The sequence below is a fragment of the Dryobates pubescens genome, chromosome 9, assembly GCF_014839835.1.
Source record: "Dryobates pubescens isolate bDryPub1 chromosome 9, bDryPub1.pri, whole genome shotgun sequence".
Classification (NCBI taxonomy): domain Eukaryota; kingdom Metazoa; phylum Chordata; class Aves; order Piciformes; family Picidae; genus Dryobates; species Dryobates pubescens.
In genome coordinates this window covers 19382121-19397421 of record NC_071620.1, presented here as the reverse complement: position 1 = coordinate 19397421, position 15301 = coordinate 19382121, and the positions used below count along the sequence as shown (strand labels likewise).

The 15301-nt window shown below is 40.5% G+C and overlaps 1 protein-coding gene across 1 annotated transcript in view; it reads right to left on the bottom strand.

The window, feature by feature from the left end:
* CCDC102B (coiled-coil domain containing 102B) overlaps positions 1 to 11701 on the bottom strand; it is a 113418-nt gene extending 101717 nt beyond the window's left edge. Inside the window, 4 exon segments of the mRNA XM_054164321.1 lie at positions 4281 to 4389; positions 8771 to 8974; positions 10198 to 10214; positions 11087 to 11701. Of these exon segments, the coding sequence (XP_054020296.1) occupies positions 4281 to 4389; positions 8771 to 8974; positions 10198 to 10214; positions 11087 to 11692 (936 nt within the window). The 5' untranslated portion in view covers positions 11693 to 11701.
* Positions 11702 to 15301: the final 3600 nt, after the last annotated feature.

The following is a 15301-nucleotide window of genomic DNA, read 5'->3' as shown; positions in this document are numbered from 1 at the left end:
TTTGGACAACCTGTTCCAGTGTCTCACCACCCTCATGGTGAAGAACTTCTTCACCATAAAGAGATCTGCTGTTTCCAAAAAATAAATATTGGCCCTTCATCACCCTTTTTTTCTTTAACACAGATTTTTTCAAGTGAATTTCAATTGATATCTCCAGAAGTCTCACTCACCTCAGTGGAGTTTCCTCCACCTGGGAAGTGACAGGTAGAGACCTGTTAATTGTTGTCTTGAAGAAAGCAGTGCACCTAAGTAATAATACATAGGTTGCCATAATATAGTGTCAAAAGACTACTTACTGTGAGATACAAAACCAAAACAAAACCTGAACACCTTTGTTTTAAAAGGTGTTTAAAGATATGTCTTTGTCTGTAATGCAAAATCAACACCTCTGGTGACCTTGCACCCCCCACCCCCCCCCCACCGCCCCCCCCCCCCACAAAAAAAAAAGAACCCAAACCAAAAAGCAAACAAACCAAAACCCAAAAACCAACCAAAACTCCCAAACCCTAGAAAAACCCCAACAGCAGGAATGTCTCTGCTTAAGATAAAAGAAAGGTTAATTTAGCCTGTAGCCCTTTTCATCTAAGGATGCTTCCGTTGATACGAATGTTCCAATAGGCTTTGGGTACCAATTAGTATAATTTTTACCTCATATCCCACAAACTGGGATATGAATCTCCCTCATTAATCACCCACACACTAGACAATGTAGAGGAAGGGCACATTCTGGACTTCAGCTAGCAGAAAATCCTTTTAAACTACACAGAAGTCACTGCCTGTAGGGGCATTTGTAAGTCTGCAGCGCACACCAGTGGCACACAGCAGTATGTGCCTGTTCCCACTGTTTTCAGTGGGATGTAAAATCACTTTGTGATTTTTCATTCCATTTATTCCATCTTATTTAACTTTTAAACCATCAGAAAAATGTGTCTTTCAGAAATAATAAAGACAGATACAAACTATTGAGGAAAACCTGCAAGAGTCTAGACAGGAATGTTTTTCTGTGCATGTTATAAAGTCAAATAAGTATTTCAAACCTTTAAACTTGGACAGTCTTGCTAACTATGATTCTGTGCTTGCAAACATTAGGGCAACACAGCAAGGAATAGCTCTGTTTTATGCAGAATCTAAAGTTCAAAGATAATTTTTTTGTGTCTTTCATAACGTAAGTTTAGTTAATTGTTCTGTAAACTAAGCTGTACCTGGCAAAATCAGGTAACCATTTCTGGAGATATTCAGCTAGCAAGGTCACAGGATGTTAGGGGTGGGAAGGGGCCCCTGGAATCTTCCAGTCCACCCCCTCCCAACACCCCCCCCACCCCCCCCCACGCCCCCTCACAAGAGCAGGACCATAGAGTCTAATGCAGGCTGCTCAGGAATGCATCCAGATGGGTCTTGAAAGTCTCTGGGGAGCCTGTTCCAGTGCTTGGTGACCCTTACAATGTAGAAGTTCTTCCTCATGTTGAGGTGGAAATTCCTGTGCTGTAGTTTCCATCTATTGCCCCTTGTCCTATCACAGGACATTAGTGAGCAGAGACTGTCCCTGTCCCATCCTTACACACAGCCCTGATATATAGAGAGACATTGATTAGATTCTCCTCTCCAAACTAAACAGCACCATGTCTCTCAGTCTCTCAGCCTTTCCTCAACAGGCTTTTGTGTTCTTCAGAGAACTTAAAGATTCCTGTTTGGTTTTTTCCCCCTACAAACATTGCTTTAAAAACCAAACATATCTAATGCCAACACCCTTTATTTATCCAACGCTTTCACAGTCTTGATTTTTGCCCTTCCATGGATTCTTGTGCAAACATATTGATAATGCAGGGATAATTTTATTGCTGATCCACTGCCTCACCCTTCTTAAGAATAACAAAGTGGTTTAGGGTTGTTAAGAGGTTATTTGTCATATACATGAAAAGCAAGGTATAGGAAATACTAATTGATTTAGTATCCCTATAAGAGCTGCAAGCTCATCTAAAAGTAGGACTGAAGCTTATTGACTAAACAGTACATACAAAATGGTTTTGACAGCTATGATAGGTTTACATTTAAATATCACATTATGAATTTGCTACACAATATTCAGCTCATAACTAGGTCTCTCCAAAGGACCCAAATATATCTAATGGTCTCTGACAGCACTGTTAGGTCACAAATTCACAGTAATTTGGAAGATAGGCTCCTGATAATACATTTTCCTGTAATAATGACAAAGTTTAAGGAAGGGACACTACTTACATTCTTGCCTTCTCCCTGGAAAAATATTTGGCAGACATTCATTAGCTGCTAAACAAAGCCAAGATGCAATTTTCACTGTCCAGTCAGCCAAGTAAAATTTAAACCCTTATCTGGAGTCAGGAGGCAATCTTTCAGAAAAATGGGCAAATAGGACTTGGTTTCAAACTGTTGTAAAGAAAGAATACTTGAAATATAGAAAAGGCCAGAGAAAGCCAAATGAATGAGGACTTCTGAGCATCCTTAGATAAACAGATAAAATCACATGCAGTAAAACCAGATGACATTGGGCTGATTGCTGTGAAGCATGCTCAAGATTTTAATAATAAACTGCTAGCGTTAAGAAATTGTCAGTTTTAACGGTAAATGTAACTTCCTAGAATTATAGAATTGTCAGGGTTGGAAGGGACCTCAAGGATCACCTAGTTCTAACCCTACTATCACGAGCAAGAACACTTTCCACTAGATCAGGTTGCCCAGAGCCACATCCAGTTTGGCCTTAAAAACCTCCAGGGATGATGCTTCCACCACCTCCCTGGGCAACCTGTTCCAGTGTCTCACCACCCTCATGGGGAAGAACTTCTTCCTAATGTCTAATCTAACTCTCCCCTCCTCTAGCTTGGATCCATTCCCTCTGGTCCTATCACTACCTAACACTGTTAGAAGTCCCTCACCAGCTTTCTTGTAGACCCCCTTAAGATACTGGAAGGCCACAATAAGGTCTCCTTGGAGCCTTGTCTTCTCCAGACTGAACAGCCCCAACTCTCTCAGACTGTCTTCTGTTGTATCTGCTAAGATTGCCTAATTTAGGACCCTAAACCAGGGCAAATGCGATGCTACAAAGCTACATATAATGCTTGTAGTAGCTACAAGCATAAATTGACACTTTATTAGGTTTCTTTTTAGTTAACTCAATAGATTGAAAATTTATTTACAGTTTCCAAATTGATGCACAATGCATCATACAATGCATCATTTTTAGAGATGATTATCAAGGTCATTGAGGCTTTCCGTGGTTAGTTTGTCCCAAAGTGAGTGAATGCACATCTTTTAACAAAAAGTAAATAGTTATTGAGAGCAGTAATACCCAAATTTTTGGAGCTGTAAGGCTTCTAACATTGCACAGCATCTTTCTGACTTCCAAAAGTGCAAGTGTAAAGTCTTGCACCTAGGAAAGAACAACCTCATGTATCAGTTTAGGTTGGGGACTGACCTGTTGGAGAGCAGCAAAGGGGAAAAGGACCTGGGGGTCCTGTAGATGGAAGGTTGACCATGAGCCTGCAGTGTGCTCTTGTGGCCAAAAAGGCCAATGACATTCTAGGGCGGATTAGAAGGGGTGTAGTTAATAGGTCAAGAGAGGTTCTCCTTCCCCTCTACTCTTCCTTGATGAGGCTGGTCTAGGTGATCTTGAAGGTCTCTTCCAACCAAAGATATTCTGTGGTCTGTCTATATTTAGTTCTATAGACACACATTTTGAGTTTTGTTGAATTCAAGAAGTCATCATCTCATTGTTTGGAAATCTAAATCCTAAAAGCTGCAACACAAACTTTTCTCATTCTTCTGCTCATGAATTTGGATTGAAGTGAACACTCCTTTCCCAGCACCTAGCACAAGCAGGCAATGTTCTTAAATTATTCTTTTAATAGGTCCCTTCAGCCTGAACACAAGCCTAGCTGGACCCTGAACATGGCTTGCTGTACATCAGGGCCACCCACATGACCATAGATAGAGACAGTGCACCAGCACTTGCCTCCTCTGGCCAGTCCCTTCCTGTGAGATGATGGAGCTGCCCTTGTGCTTTCCTCACAGCTACCCAGCACCGGTGATGCTATGGCAGCACGCTGTGGCTGCATCAAGCAGGGCTGATCTCTACACACCCTCAGCATATCCTTCCCCACAAGGCTATGGGGATAAATAGTTGATAAATGGTTGATTTATCACATTTCTAAAGCCTAGTTAGATTTTACTTGTAGTTACAACACAGGAAATAAGAAGGTTCTGTTTTGTTCCTTACTCCATGTGATAGCAATGGAAGACTTGCATACCTGCTTCAGGCTTTCCAGCTTGGTTTGTCTCAGTTCTTCATATTTCCATTTCCAAAGAAATAATTCATTTTCTATCTTTTCCATTTCTTGTTCCAGAAATGCATTCATTCTGAAAGAGTATTTTAAAAGTCAGGATTACATCTTTTTTCTTTTTTTCTTTTTTTTAAATGGACAACAAACTAATTTTAATTATTCTTTTCATAGCTTGAGCTATATTTTGATGCCTTTGTAATCTGTATCTGTATATGTAATCTGTATCTGGGTTTTACTACAGAATCACAGAATGATAAAGGTTGGAAAGGGCCTTGGGAAGGGTCAAAGAATGGGAAGGGTTGGAAGGGACTTGCTAGAGCAGGTTCATCTAGAGCAGGTTGCACAGGTTTAGGTCAAGGTGGGTTTTCAGTCTCTCCAGAGAAGCAGACTCTACAATATCTCTGGGCACCTTGTTCAAGTGCTCTGTCACCCTCAGAGTAAAAAAAGCTTCTCCTCATGTTCAGATGGAACTTCCTGTGTTCTAATTAATGCCCATTGTCCCTTGTCCTTGGCTAGGCACCACTTAAAGGGCCTGTTCCCATCCTCTTGACACCCACCCTTTTGGTACCAGTAAGCATTCATAAGATCTGCACTCAGTCCTCTCCAGGATAAACAGTCACAGGTTTCCCAGTCTTTTTATGCAAGAGAAATGCTCCAGTTCCCTCATCATCTTTTCAGTCCTCTGCTGGACTCTTTCTAGTAGTTCCTTGTCTCTTGAACTGAGTAGCCCAGAGTGGGACACAATACTCCAAAGGTGACCTCACTAGAGCAGATTAAAGGGGGAATAGAACCTCTCTTGACCTGCTGGTCACACTCTTCTTAATTTATCCCAGGATATCATTGACCATCTTGGCCACAAGGGCACTCTGCTGGCTTATGGTGACCTTCTTGTCCATTAGGACTCCCAGGCAGATATTGAAATCTCCATTATCAATTATTCCAGGAGATTTACCACAAACAATAACCACACTAGTTATTTTCTATTCTGAGGCTTATGGAATTTGTCAGTCTTTTTACTCAAGATACTATTGCCAGGCTGACTATAATTGCATCCTGGGAATATGTACTTTAAAATTCATCTCCCACAACAGCATTATTAACTTTTAAGGAATTAAAACCAAGTGTATTGATCAGATTTGTCTGGGGCATTTCTATGCAGCATATTGCAGGCCTGCACAGAGATACACAGAATTACACAGAATGGTTAACATTGAAGGGACTTCTGGAGGCCATCTGATCCAAATCTCCTGCTTAAGCAGGGTCACCTGAAGCTGGTTGCTTAAGACAATGTCCAGATGCTTTTTGAATGTGTCCAAAGATGCAGACATAGCAACCTCGTCCTAACCATGGGAAAGATATGGATCTGTTGGAGTAGGTCCAGAGGAGGGCCACAAAGCTGATCTGGGTGGTTGAGGACAGGCTGAGAGAGTTGGAGTTATCCAACTTAAGAGAAAGCTCTGAGGAGACCTTATTACAACCTTCCAGTACCCAAAGGGGGCTCATAAGCAAGATGAGGATTAACTTTTTAGCAGGATCTGTTGTGACAAGACATAAGCTGATGGTTTCAAATTAAAGAAGGGAAATTTAGACAAGGTAAAAGGAAGAAATTTTTTTATGTGGAGGTTGGCAAGATACTGTCACACATTTACCAGAGAGGTTGTGGATACCCTCTCTCTGGAAGCATTCCAGGCCAGGTTGGATGGGGCTTTGAGCAACCTGATCTAGTGGAAGGTGTCCCTGCACATGTCAGGGAGGTTGGAACTAGATAGATGGTCTTTAAGGTTCTTTCCACCACAAGCCATTCTATGATATAAGCCACAGTGCCTAGCAGAGGGGTTTGCTGTGTAATTTTACATTGTAAACCCAACCCTGAAGTTCTTTGAAAGTCAAAACACAACTTTTGAGCACATTTTTTTCTTCTCCCCCCATCCCCAGCTCCTTTCCTTTTATATATTGCAAAACCTCATTCATGGCTTAGGGGTGTATGGCATAGATGAAGATAGCTCTAAACAGAGAGTACAAAGCATAGGTCCTCTCAGGATGAAGCAGCAAAATATCTTATGGTGAGATGAGTCATCTAACTAAGGGCAAGTCCAAACACTGGATCTGCATGAGCTACCTTGCCTCTGGAAAGAATGCAGCCACAGTTTGGGAGTACTGCATCCAAACCAGAAAACTCTGCTGAGAAGTCCTGTCCTTTATGAGTAAGATCATACTGACTGTGAGTGTAACCTTTGGCCTTGGGGTTCAAGCTGTCTCTGATTCAAGCTTGTTTTTAATGTGGCACAGCTGTGTGTCCTTGGCTCAAGTTGACAGAGAAAATTCTAAGTGGTGAGGAAGAAGCTGTGAGAAAGTACTTAAATTAAAGCCATGCAAGATATGAAAAGTGAAAATGCAGATGGGCAAGATTGTTGAAAGAGTCAGGAGCCAAAATACTGAATAAGGGTAAAATCTAAGAGTCTGAGGATGGAATCTCAGCAAAATCAGCTGATTCCACTAAGCAGTGAAGATCAACCCTGTCTGACCTGGCACATTACAGCCTGCTCAAGACTCCCAGGGTGTTTCAAGAGACTAGTGACTATGTTAATGCTTACCCTATTAACATTATTCCTAGCTATTTATTGTGTGTATTGCCAACAAACCAACAGCTTCATGCATTCAGGTTGCATATATACTGCTTACAGAACATCCTTGCACATGGGAAATGTAGCCCAAAGTGTCCTAGAGAGGGAGTTGTTACACCAACACTTGCTGATTTGTGGAAATCAGTGCTCTGTGAGCATTTGCTGCTTAAGATTAGCACATTGCGTGGTGTAGACATGACCCAGTTCTTACCATCTGCCAGTAAATTTATTACCATACACACTAGTCAGTAAATATCTAGGCATAAATGACAAAATCTATCCTGGACAGAAAGCCATGTGAACAGACAAACCAAAACCAGGAAGTAGAATGAAGGTTCATTAAAATTTTGTCTAACATGTTATGATAGAACTTCCCACCTGAAGTACTGGGTCCAGTTCTGCTGCCTCCAGCACAAGAAGGACATTGAACTGCTGGAGTGGGTCCAGAAGAAGCCATGAAGATGATCACAGGGTTAAAGCAACTCCCCTATGGGGCAGGCTGAGAAAGTTTGGGCTGATCAGCCTGGAGAAGAGAAGGCTCCAGGGAGACCTTATAGAGGTCTTCCAGTACCTAGAGGGGCCTGTGAGAAAACCAGGGAGGGACTATTTACAAGGGCTTATAGTGATAGGGTGAGAGGAAATGGATTGAAGCTTGAGGAGGGCAGATTGAGACTGGAGATCCGAAAGAAATTTTTGCCAGTGAGGGTGGTGAGACGCTGGAACAGGTTGCCCAGGGAGATAGTGGATGCCCCCTCCCTGGAGGTATTCAAGGCCAAGCTGGATGAGGCCTTGAGCAACCTGGGCTAGTGGAAGGTGTTCCTACCCATTGCAAGATGGGTAGGAACTAGATGATCTTTAAGGTCCCTTCCAACCCAAACCATTCTATGATTTGATGAAATTTATTATGGTCCAATAAGCATACAAAATTTCTTCATGTGCTTCCATAAATTGTCTGAAGTACCTTTTAATCTCTGACTAATTACCAATTAATAAGCTTTCGTTATTCTCAGAAAGCTTCACAAACTGCTGACCATGACTTTGAGTCATAGCAACAGCTTCTGCACCCCACTCTTAACACTAAGCAACCCTATTTCCAGCACTGTTATATCGGCACAGGTATCTTGAATATGACTGTTGAGAAACAGGCTGTGTGCCCCAATAAAGATGCAGTGCATGTCCTTTGGGTAGCTCTCCTTTTCTTCTAGTTCAGGTTCACAGTCCTTTAAGATACTTCTTGCTGCTGCTGGATGACCTTTTGAGGTCCCCTCCCACCCCCAACATTCTGTGATTCTGTAATGTGTGTGTTAGTCTTTCTCTGTTATCTGCTTTTCACGCAGACCTTGCCACAAGTGAAGAGGTTAAGATTAACAGCATTGCATGAATACATTGCAGCTGTGTTCATGTATTTTTAATTTAAAACTATCCTTAGACATTCTGCAGTTGGATTCTTTCAAAGTCTGCCAGTAGGGTACACGAAAATTTGTTGCTATGCACAAAGCACTCCAAAAACTGAGCATCACATACATTAGATACCACTGTGTTGATACCAGATTGCTAATAAGTATAATTTTTTTTAATTAACTGTACATTCTTAACAGTTCTGTGTGGAGCACTTCTTAACTAAATGACATATAAAGCAAGGAAAACAATAAACACTCTATTGTGCATTCTCTCTCCAAATTCTTCTCAGAGCCTTTTAAACAGCAAATAATAAAGCTTAGAAGTGAGAACACATGTGCTATAAATGCAAATATCACCATATCTGGTTTCAAAAGTGTCTTAAAACCTTCATTTTTAATAGATTTCCACAAGCAGAAGATGTTTTGCACTCACTCTCTTTCCTTCTGTAAGATTTTCTGCATCTCAGCCAAATGCAAATGCAAGACTGAAATGTGTATTAAATCATTCTCTGTTGTCTCAGCTCTGCTGTCCAAATTTCTTTTAGGTTCCTCCAAATAGATCCTGAGATCTCCATTAGGAAGGGAATCAGGAGGCTTTATGGAGATATTTGTATTGTGATTTCTTTGGTCATTGTCTCTGCACCCTGAGAAAACAAAAATAGGACATGAAAAGAAACCATGAATTAAGGGAAAAATCTAACATCACTTCCGCAGTGCTCAAACAGAAGATCTACTGCCAACACTTCTCTAGACAGTTAAGTCACATAGGAGAAAAAAAGGGAAAAGTAATATTTTACACAATTGCAGTGTATTTGGATGGAGTGTGCAAAAATGTCATTGCAGTTGGATCATTGTCACTTTGAGACATGTTTCACACCTCTTATGACAGGCTTTGCACCCAAAATATTTGTAATGTTTCTTTGCTGAAGAAATAGATTTAAATTATCATTATCTGAAATAGATTTGCTATTATCTGGCTGTAACTATGGCTAAGAGAGAATCCTGAACTTACAAACCCAGGAATGCCACTTGTACTTACAATTAATAAATGGAGAAACTCTTAAATGGAGAACTCTTAAATTCTCTTAAAATTCTAACTCTTAAAATTCTAACTTAAAACATATTGAAGCAGGTGATGGATTTTTACCAGTTTTGTATAAGAAGGGAAGTTACTTGCATAACAGCAATCTGGATCCCATTCAGAAAGTCAAAGCACTTTAATATCTATTTTGAACATGTTTTGCAGGTAAAGCATATGGAAACTAATGACAATTGGGAAAAAATAATTTAAAAATAAAATAAGTATTTCTTAGGAAGACTGAACATCACTTATAAACAAAAATTTCCTTAAGAAGTTTATTTTAAATCACTGCTGACAAATTGTGTTTAAAAAACTGATCTCATTTTAGCAGATTATCAGCAGTCTTACAATCATTGAATCAGAATCATAAAGGTTGAAAAAGACCTCCAAGATCATCAAATCCAACCTTCCACCCAACGCCTCCATGACAGTGTTTCCAAAGTGCCACAAATGCCTGAAATCTTTATCAGAAAGTACTAGAAGCTGCTGAACAGATAATTCTGTTTTCCATTCACAAGTAAAGTTTCATTTTTCAGGTGGTGCTTTGTTTTACAGCAAGGAGTTTAAAGGTATTTTGTGTCCTTCCTATGGTGCATTTGTCTGCCCCCAAAAACCCAAAAGCATGATTTTTTTTGGCTGAATTCTCAATGGCAACTCTTTAGTGCGTTTTTCGCCCCAGAATTAAAGGAATACATTATGTGCATTACAGAATAAGTGAAAAATCTCAACATAATACATTAAGGCCTAAAATCCTGACAATTTCTATTGAACTCAAGGACAAAAATAATTCCAGATCCTACATTGTAGGATCTTGCTATCTCCAATGACTCTTATCAATCAGACAAATAATAGGTTTAGTTTTTACATGGTGCTTTTACATGAAGACTGCCCAGGGAACATGTGGATGCCTCCTCCCTGGAGGTGTTCAAGGCCAGATTGGATGAGGTCTTGAGTAGCCTGGGCTAGTGGAAAGTGTCCCTGCCCATGGCAGCAGGGTTACAACTAGATGATCCTTGAGGTCCCTTCCAACCCAAACCATTCTATGAATCTAAAACTTACACACACCAAGGTACAGAGTAAAAAAGGGGGAAAACATGACCAAATAGCTGCATTTTGACAACTGTATCTGGTTCTTTTGTATAGTACTAGAAGCTATATTAAACATGCCCATACTTGATTGTTTCATTCTTTGTAACACCTTAATTGTTCTACTTGACAAGCAAAAAATATTTGTGACTGCTAAAGAATTTGCCTGACCTCTTCCCCACATTTTAAAAACTGCATGAAGGGAGAATTAAATCATGTTAGTTTTAGAAGTCAAGAACCTACATTACTCTTTTCAAGCTTGAAAAAAACCCAGTAGATAAACCACTGAGAATTCAGATAACATAGATAAACTCTTACCTTAAAACACAACAGTCAGAACAAAACTCTTAAGTTCTGGGATATAGCAGTCTGTTTCTGTTCATGAAATGTTTGGCTGTAGCTGAAGGGCATCAACTGTTTTCCCTGTTTCTCTGTGTGAAGTATATTGGGTGGGTGAAAAATGTGACCATTTTGCTATTGAACGGATGAGGCAGTATTTTTGCCAAAATTCTTGATAAACCCCATTTCTAGATCCACATCCATAATCTCCCACTTCTTCATGAATATACCTCTTTTCCTTACCTTCTTTGTGCCTTCTGCCACTGCAGTCTTGTTGGTTTTGCTCACTTCTTTTACAGGTTCTCGTTCCAGAAACGTTAACTCGTTTAGGTCTTTTTTAATATAAGATATTTCTGAGCAACTGAGTTCTGTTTTCCAAGTGGCTACATTTTCCAGCTTTTCCTTTTCACTTACTAAGTCTTGATTTATTTTTTTAAGCATACTCAATTCTTTTACAACACTGTCCAATTTGATTCTTAATTGTCTTGCTTCCTCACGGGCTTTGTTCCTTTCTCCTCTAACTTTGCTCCATTTCTCCCTCCAGTTAGCTGTACAATCTGACCACCAGCGCATGGTCTTCTCCATTTGGGCGGCTCTGGCTTTGACTTCTTTCAGCTCCTGGACCTTCAATGCTTCAAAAATTTCCCAATCACTGCTGTAATTCATATTCATAGATGGATAATGAGATGAAAATGGGGAGAAACTTTGAGATGGCATATTCGAATGACATAGATGGGCACCTGGCTGGCAATCTCCAACAAATGTATAAGGTTGTCTTGATTGAGTCCCCAAAACCCATGTCTCTTCCATTAGTTCCTGAGCAGAGCCTACATTCATCTGTGGATTCATCTAATTTCACTCCTCCTGAAAAAAAAAAAATAAAAAGAAAAAAAATAAAGAAAAAAAAAAAAGACAGAAAATAATTAAGCTTCCCTCAATTAAAATGTATTAATAACCACAAACAGTACTTTATTTTACTGCTATAATTATGAGATAACCTTAATAATGCTGTTGACAGTTTAGAAATGTGCTTCATCAACAAGAAATAGCTATTAAAATATTTTAATGTAATATTTTGAGTAAAGTGTAAAGGGGCAAATCTGTTACTTGACTAGGAATTGCTAGCAAAGGAAGTGTAACTAAGTAATCATAGTGTCTTGAAAACTTTTAAGTCTAGAGAAACCAGGCAAAAGCTTTCTTCCTTCAGAGAAGGTTAAATTCAATCAATATGTATTTCAAATATCTAGAGCTACTATCACAGATTCATTTGACTTCTTCCTCAAACTATGCAACCTCATGCTAGGCAAAACTCAAATAACAATAATACCTAAACAACCCAAAAAAATCAAAACCAGCCAAACAAAACCCCCACAAAACACAAAATAACCTCCTGACCCTTGGGTTTTCTTTGTTTCATAAGTTAAAAATCAAGCATTTTCACAGGAGGCTTTGTTTTGCCATCTGTATTTCAGAAGCTGTCCAGGATATAGATTCTCATATTAATCTTGAAAGGGTAGCACTACCCTAGTGTGCTGTAGGCTAGTGTGTTGCCTACCTCATGATGACACGACTCTGCCAGTAAATCTTGTTTTCCTTTTCATTCTTTGCTGTTACTACTCATTCAGCCTCAGAAAATGCTTTCCTACATCAGTGCTGAGAAGTTGTTGACATAGACAGTCCATAGAGACTAGTCAGTTACACCTTCTGTTTTTTCCTGTTGGCTATTTCAAAACAAATTAAAACCCTTGTTATATCAGCAGAAGACTAAGATCATAGAATCACAGAATTTTCAGGGGTGGAAGAGATCTCAAGGATCACCTAGTTCCAACCCCTCTGCCATGGGCAGGGACACCTCACACTGGACCAGGTTGCCCAGAGCCACATCCAGCTTGGCCTTAAAAACTTCCAGGGATGAGGCTTCCAGCACCTCCCTGGGCAATTTGTTCAGCGTCTCACCACCCACATGGTGAAGAATTTCTTCCTAACATCCAATCTGAATCTACCCATTTCTATTTTTGTTCCATTCCCCCCAGTTCTATCACTACCTGAGACCCTAAAAAGTCCCTCCCCAGCTTTCTTGTAGTCCCCTTCAGATACTGGAAGGCCACAATAAGGTCTCCTCTGAGCCTTCTTTTCTCCAGACTGAACAGCCCCAACTCTCTCAATGTGTCTTCATAGGAGAGGAGCCTCAGCCCTCTGATCATCCTAGTGGATCTTGCTCTTATATTGCTATATCCATCTGCAACCCCCACCATGTTTTTATGTTACAGCAATTAGTGTTAATACCTATATTGTAAATGTAGAAAGCCAACACAGCAAACAAAATACTAAAGAGTTGGTAGGCTTGGCACTATGATTCAGTCATGATTCATTTGAGCCAAATAGGAGTTTTGCAGGTTTTGGTCCCAGTTTCCCAGCTGTTCTCAACCCTTCAGTGCCTTTCAGGATATTTATATGCCATGTCAGAAGCTGCTGAAGAACTGCTGTAGTCAAGTATGGACAAGGGAAAAGGAAAAGGGCAGTAAAGGACTCGCAGTTCCTTTCATTATCACTGGCCAGTGCAGGAGCACCAACCCCCACAGCAACTCTACACAGATGTAGCACAGCTACTGCTAAAGCCTGATCAAGGTTTAGCCTTTTTCTTGTTGCCTGACTTACTGTCAGAAATTTCATTTGAATAAGCCTTATCCATGACACAAAGATATTGCTGCTGTTCAGCCTGGAGAGGTGAAGGCTCTGGGGAGACCTTAAAGTGACCTTCCAGTACCAAAAAGGGGCCTACAGGAATGTCAAGAAGGGAGTTTTAACAGGGACTTGTAGTGATAGGATGAGAGACAATAGACTGAAGCTTGAGGAGGGCAGATTTAGATTGGAGATTAGGAATAAATTCTTTAAAATAAGGGTAGTGAGACACTGGAACAGGTTGCCCAGGGAAGTGGTGGATGCCCCCTCCCTGGAGGTGTTTAAAGCCAGGCTGGATGAGGCTTTGAGCAACCTGGGCTAGTGGAAGGTGTCCCTGCCCATGGCAGTGGGGTTGGAACTAGATGAGCTTTAAGGTCATTTCCACCCCAAACCATCTTATGAATCTATGAGTCACCAGTAGAGAAAAGAATTATTACACTTCCTCTATACTGAATCTATGTTGATTCAACATGGGTTTTTCAGTGAGTTCAGTAGCTAGGTCAGCAATTTGAGGAAAATGTTTCAACACCCTTTTAATAATTGCATGACTTAATCCCCAGTTAATTGTATCTTCATTATGAAGACCTCAGCCAATTTTTTATTTTTTTTTTTAAGAATTCTGTGTCTTTACAGAAAATGTCTGCTTCAGCTTAAGAGAGTTAATTCTTTTTTGTCTAATCTGTAAATGGAATAGGATAAGATGAGCCATTGAAGCTGTACATCTGCATTTGTAAGTGCTACTGGAAAGTCAAGACTTTTCATGATATTTCAAACACAAAGCAAGAAGGCTTAGAGAAGCTGAGCAGGAGGGATGGGCTTATTAAGGGAAAATGACTAACTGTCACTCCCTGAAAACGTGGCTGTTCACAAAGGGCTACTAGTTATCAGCCCATCAAGTCCAGACAAGATAATCCAATTACATGTGCTTATTCCTGGTGTAAAACTGATTTTAACTTGTAAGCTGTTAGCCTTAGGGGTTCCACTCATTGGCTAGAGCACAGAGTGAAAGAAAAAATACTGGCAAGTAAATGGTAGAAATGTCTGGAGGAAACCCCACCACACTGTAAGTGGATCTACTTGAGAGTCCAATGGAGGGCTACAAGGTTGATGAAGGGACTGTATCACTACATTTGGAGGAGAGGCTGAGAAACCTGAGGTTTAGTTTGGAGAGGAGATGACTGAGAGGGGATCTAATCAATGTCTATAAATATCTAAGGGCTGGGTGTCAGGAAGGAAGGGACAGGGACAGCTTCTGCTCACTAATGCACTGTGATAGGACAAGGGGCAATGGATAGAAACTACAGCACAGGATGTTCCACCTCAACATGAGGAAGAACTTCTTTACTGTAAGGGTCACACTGGAACAGGCTCCCAAGAGAGGTTGTGGAGCCTCTTTTTCTGGAGATTTTCAAGCCTTGTCTGGATGTATTCCTGTGTGACCTGCACTAGATTCTATGGTCCTGCTCTGGCAGGGGGTTGGACTTGAAGAGCTCCAGAGGTCCCTTCCAGTCTCTAGTATCCTGTGATCCTGTGAAAGTGATTTATGATACAGTTCAGTCTAAGAACAGATCTTAAAACATGCATCCAGTCACCAAAAGCCTGAAAAATCTCTGGCAATACAGTTAGGTGGCTGATCATTTGGCTAGCATGAAATTCTGAGGCAGAATGAGTACCTACTGTCCTGGTTTGAGCTAGGACAGGACTATTTCTCTTCAGTGATTCTAATCTTCAGCTCTGTCTCTTCTGAGGGTAACAACATTTTTTTGCTCAGTGTCT